Source organism: Nicotiana tabacum, chromosome 22 (assembly GCF_000715075.1).
Source record: "Nicotiana tabacum cultivar K326 chromosome 22, ASM71507v2, whole genome shotgun sequence".
NCBI lineage: Eukaryota > Viridiplantae > Streptophyta > Magnoliopsida > Solanales > Solanaceae > Nicotiana > Nicotiana tabacum.
In genome coordinates, this window is record NC_134101.1 from 190,896,892 (window position 1) to 190,902,659 (window position 5,768).

The window sequence follows — 5,768 nt, forward strand, 5'->3', positions numbered from 1 at the left end:
CATTTTCTTCTACCACATTAAAGTGTTCCAAAACAAATGGGTGCAATGTAGAATCACCGGGCATGATTTAACTTGAATTAAGAATTTGAGTTTGAGAAATGAGAGATGAGTGAAGACTTGAATACTTCAATTTGAGTTTGAGAAATGAGAGAGATTGATGAATTTGTGAGTAAAAAATGAAAGAATGAGGGGGTATTTATAGTTGAGAATTGAGAAAACGTGTAATTATAAAAAGTTTGGGGTTAAAACAAAATTTGGGGGTCAAATGACTATTTTTTAAAGTGCCCAACGGATAAATTTTGAAGGCCAACGACTAGATTTTAAAAATCTGACCGTTGGTCTTTTTTTAAAAAAAAAAAAAAAATTAAAAATTAGCCGTTGGAGCCCGTTAGGCCCGGTTGAACCGGCCCAGGCCCGCCTGCCGGTCCCGGGCTCACGGGCTATTTGTGTTGAACCGGCCCATCACGGGCTTTTGCACCACTAGAGCCCAGGCCCGTTAGACCCGCGGTCCCGGGCCAGGCCCGGACCACAATACAGCCTTACTCTCTGACCGTAATGGTTGAACTTAGACTCTTCTCTTTGAAGGGTATTTTTGTGATGATCATGGGATTTATAAGAGTATATACAGTAACACTAAGCTATTCAGAGTATGCACCTAATCTATTGTAAAAAATGATCAACATAACTTCATGGAAACAGGAGATAGATTCGGTTATTTTGTAAAACCAAAGGTAGAATTTAAGAATCATTTGAGCATGATACAAGATAGAACAAAATAAGTATGTCAAACAGTTTCGAACCAACATATACAATTTATAAACACAACATACAACAATGTATTCACAACTCAATGAAGCATATAATTTTCAGAGATCCTAAAAGAAAAACCTATATATGAATACAGGACGCTGGAACATCCTTAAAGTGCGTCAACCTTCAACAGTCACTTGAGCTGTAATAACAACAGTGTTTGACTGTTGAACTGCATTTTCGTCTGCTGGATTCATCTCGCACTTTTCATCAACTGGTTTATCATGCATGTCTTGTGGATTCTCTTCACAAATATTCTCATCCAAGTTCTTGACTTCAGCAGGTTTTGATTTTGTTCCAACAGCTTTCGCTTTAGTTTTACCAGTTGAGGAACTTTTCATCGGCTTCTTGGTTTCGATAGGCTTCCCTTTTGAAGCACCAGTAACTTTATCACTAGTTGACAGCAAGGCCATGGGTGACTTTACCTGTTCTTTGACAACTCTTGGACTGAAACACGATCCTCCGCTTTCAGAGCTGTTGGTTGTTGATGTGAAGTTCTTATTTCTTCCAAGCTTAGGAGATACAGCACGAGTTGTTGGTATCTGTATGATCCAGGAAATTATCCCGTGTGCTACTTTTATAAACTCAAGGTAACAGAAGAGAATAACATGATGAGTCATGAAATCTTAAAATATAACCTGGAAGCTAATATAGTAGAGCCTTAAACTCTGTTGGCATATACTTAGTAACTAAAGCATTCTATTGCAGGACAAGCACTAGTAAAATGCGGAAAGGGAAAAGGAATACGCCATATCATTAGGTGAACACAGTACCCTTATCATCCAAGGGGATCTCTTGAATGTCTTTGAAAGAAAACTAGCGTTGGTCATTCAAATGAAGTATCGCATCCAAAGGGCTACCCGACATAACAAAAGTATACTAGCATTTTGTAAATACTTAAGTTGTACCTTGTTAAAACCATCTTTATGATTGGCAACATAAACGAGCACAATTCTATCCCAAACTATGTCAGATTTGAAGAAAATAGATATGCTTCTTTATCAAATAAATAAGGTTTATACAGCAATTTTCAGGTATTGCAATAATCCACTACTACTTAATTCATTGATAGCTGTCAAAGCCCAATACTATCTACAATTGTCATTTTTAAGAAAAGAAAGATCCATCAGCATAGACCCCATTTTGGTTTTGATAATAAAGAAACAATCCCAATCCGCAACATTTGAGTTTTGAACATTATCTCTAAAACTACAAGTATCTCATGCTAACGAGCAACCATGTTTACAAACTTTGAACTTAAAAAGGAATATGTCACCTTTTTCATCCTTGTAGCCAAAACAAATAAGTATTTTAGGAGAGAAGAGCATTTAGTTAAGAGAACTTCAGGCAGTGCCATGCCAGTGAAGTGTTTTCCAAGTCTTTCAATTCCATCATAAACACGCATAAAAATTGCACCATACTGAAATCAGCAATTTTTTTAGCTCTGCTCATTGAGGTCAAGAATTTGTATTAATAGGCTCTTTCGAAAATTTGTATCAATAAAAGCCTACTGATGATACGTATCCCCTTAGTTGGCAGCTAAGTTGCACGGACTCTTCACTTTTGGTGCCAGTGTGGGTGTGGGATCCATACCAGATTTGGTCAACCGATATTGGGTACTTTGACCAAAATCGATGGAGCAATTCGGGATACATACAATGATTTCTGAATCAGAACAAAAGCGAGTTCATTTCAATTGTTATGCTGAAAAAAAATCCGATCCATGCGCCTTTACTGCATCTAGAGCTCCCAATGCTCCAACCTGTTGGGCAGAGAGATGGATCCCCAGGATGGTCAATGTCTATTCCATTACTGTGAGGGCGTCCTATCGGGGGAGCAGAGGGGGTGGATCCCCAAGATGGCCAATGTCTACACCATCCCGAAAGGATTTCTAAAGTTAAAAAAGCTCTACTAGCAACTACATCTTGTTAATTTCTTAAGTTAAGAAAAAACTTTAACATATCAAGTCATGCTGAACATGAAGTTTTTTCAGGTTAGAGGATGTCAAAACTAACACATTGATGTGTTTTCTGAAAGTTAGGAACCAGTGTGTCAACAAAGAACACCCCTGTTCTATTTTCAAATCAAACAAAATTTTGGAATGAGGCATGTGATCTAAGATGAACACTTTACCTTCCTGAGCTCAACTTTTGGAGGGGGTTCCTTGTAAAAGCTTGGCATTGGTGTAGCTTTAAATGTCAAGCTCTTCCTCAATTGCTTAATCTCCGCCTCTTGGTTTTCCTGTATTCAAAACCCAAATTCAATTTTTTTTTTAAAGTTTTGGGAGAGACTAGATCTTAAATAGTTAACCAGAAAAAGTACAGTATATATTTTGAACCAACCTTGGATTTTGCTTGCATGTTATTCTTTTCCTCTTCCTTTGCCTGTATCTTCTCTTCTATCTTTGCCAAGAACTAACCAAGAAAGAAACCTTGTACTTAAACTTTGCATAAAAATCACATTCCCTCATTAAAGAAGAAACAAGTGCGGACTACAAACCTCCTTCCGCTTTTCAGCGCGTTCTTCCAACCTGAAGGAAAATCCAGCAATACTGGCCCTTCTTTGTCCACGAGGAGTGGTACTTCTGGTAACAGCAGAATAAAAGTAGATTTAATTGGCCAAGAACATTAAAGATGATGAACAAACCAATGGAACAACAGAATGACAACAGCGTATAGACAAAATCAGTACGAGGAAGTGGTAGAACGAGCATCCTCATCCTCTTTAAGAGGCAGCGCTGCAGCCTTAGTAGGTTTTTTGTTTTCGTCATTCGATCTGCAATAGGAAAAAATAAGTTAACTAAAGAAAAGTTCTTCGGCAAAATGAAACATCATATAACGTAAAAATTTTCGATGCTAAAGGCAACAAGTGTAGACCAAAAAACATCATAAAAATACAAGCAACAAAATCACTTACACTTCAGATGTAGCTTTCTTTGCACTTCCACTGGCCAGAAGAGATTTCCCAGACTGACAGACAAAAACAGGTTAGAGACACAGTGAGATAAAGCATCCATTAAACAAGGCAAAGGCAAAATATTATGAGGGCCAATACCATAGACTGACGGAGACTGGGGACGGCTGCAATAGTTGTCCTTCTGTTGGTTGCTACACCTCCATTTGCATTTGCATTCTTCAATACTCCAGCTGATACACCCTTCGGATTCAAACTAGAAGCTGATGATCCCTTAGAAAGTGAAGTCTCGTGTTTAACCCCCTTTGTTTTCAATTCCTTGGCATCTGATTTCTTTGGATAGACATCAATGCTCTTCCTCATTACATCGGAACTAACACCTCTCGAAGGGAACGATAGACTTTGTGATATACTTGCCTTTTTCGAACGAGTCAATGCAGCTGTGCCTCTTAAGCTAGCCTGATCCTTAGCCATTTTATTGTTCTTTGTAGTTCCACCAGCAGCAAGCTTTCTTTGATTTGATGTTTTGCTCTTTGGAACATTCTCAGACAATTCGGTTTCATCAGTCTTCTCCTCATTTGCATTGGTTTTTTCACTCACATTCTCCTCCTCCTTCACATCCACATTCTTTTCAGCCACAACAAACTTCTCCTCTTCAACTGGAACCCCATTTACAGACTCCATTTATCTAAAATATATAAAGTAACACAAAGACAAAAATGCACAAGAAATCTGGAATTTTAGGTTGAATCAACAAAGGGAAGACAAACTACACAAGCCTAAATCCAATTTAACCAGCAAAAAACTTCCATACTGAAAAAATCTTCCAAAACAAGTCACTTTCTTCCAAAAAATCTTCAAATAAAACGACAAAACACATAAATGTAAGGAAAAAGAAAGACGGCCCATATGACAATTTTCAATTCTTGTTCTCAGAATTTCAACCATCAAGACTCTTTACACTGAAAATCAACAAACAATTCAAGAACAACCAAAGAGGGCATAAAAGGTAACCAAAAATGAATACCAACCTCGTAAATCCCAAAAAAGTAAGAAAAAGACAAAGATCCAACAGAATTCAATAGAGTAACAAAGAGTGAAAGGCTACAGTCTTGAAAACCAACATAAACAAAGGAATATGATGAGAGCAAGGAGTGAACAGTACCTTTTGTCTGATTGGTGACAAATTGTGCTTCTTGAATAGTGCAAACAATTATGATTTGAGAATTCAAATGCTACTTTGGAATGAAAAGTTGGTTAGAATTTAGAAATATTAGAAACAGAGGACAGAGTAAGAGTAGATGGTGGTGTCCAGTGGAATTTAAAAGGTTATGGGGAAGTTCTTTTTTCTTTTTCCTTTTTTTTTTCTCCAAAGGGGATGGAATTATGGATTGATTCAATTGGTAAATCTTAGAATGACTAAAATGACCTCTCTTTTTTGTCTTGATCAGCGAAAAGAGGAAAATGAGGGAGAAATAGAGAAAGAGAGAGAATGTGAACAATTTGATTAAGTATAAGTTCAAGAAAAAAATGTTTTAAATTTAAAATTAAAACAAATTATATATATATATATATATATATATATAGTAGTTATAAATCATCTCATTAATGATAAAATTTAATCTAAAATATAATTATTAAATTAATAATTAAAATTATAGAATTAGGCCACAAGCAATTGAATTTCGAATGAAAGATATCTATTCGGACGCCTATGACCATCTGGATTCGGAACGATTTTGAACGAAAAAATAGAACGATCCCGCAACTAGCTTCTTGGTCTTCAATCTTCGAACTAAGTGACTCTAGATACTTGGCGCTGACTAAAAATTCTAACAAAGAATTACTTGCCACGTGTTGACTCCCGTACCGGCCACATGTTGACTCCCGTGTCAATCATGTGTCGAGTGCGTTGCTTACTAATGCATATAAAATATAAGGCTTAAAGTTAAATTATTTCAAATATAAAAATATATCGTTTTTCAGACATACAATAAAAAGAATATCACTTAAATTGAGACAAAGTACTAACATTACCTAAACAT

At 36.5% G+C, this 5,768-nt stretch overlaps 1 protein-coding gene across 1 annotated transcript; it reads right to left on the bottom strand.

Moving 5' to 3' along the window:
• Positions 1-715: 715 nt before the first annotated feature.
• LOC107787117 (protein WVD2-like 4) lies at positions 716-5,081 on the bottom strand. The gene is made up of 8 exons (XM_016608641.2): positions 4,889-5,081; positions 3,865-4,411; positions 3,727-3,779; positions 3,502-3,585; positions 3,310-3,394; positions 3,153-3,224; positions 2,944-3,051; positions 716-1,352 (listed from the first exon to the last, which is right to left on the bottom strand). Exons 2-8 carry the CDS (start codon positions 4,405-4,407, stop codon positions 930-932), a joined length of 1,368 nt encoding a protein of 455 aa, XP_016464127.1. The 5' UTR covers positions 4,408-4,411; positions 4,889-5,081; the 3' UTR covers positions 716-929.
• Between the last annotated feature and the right edge of the window lie 687 nt (positions 5,082-5,768).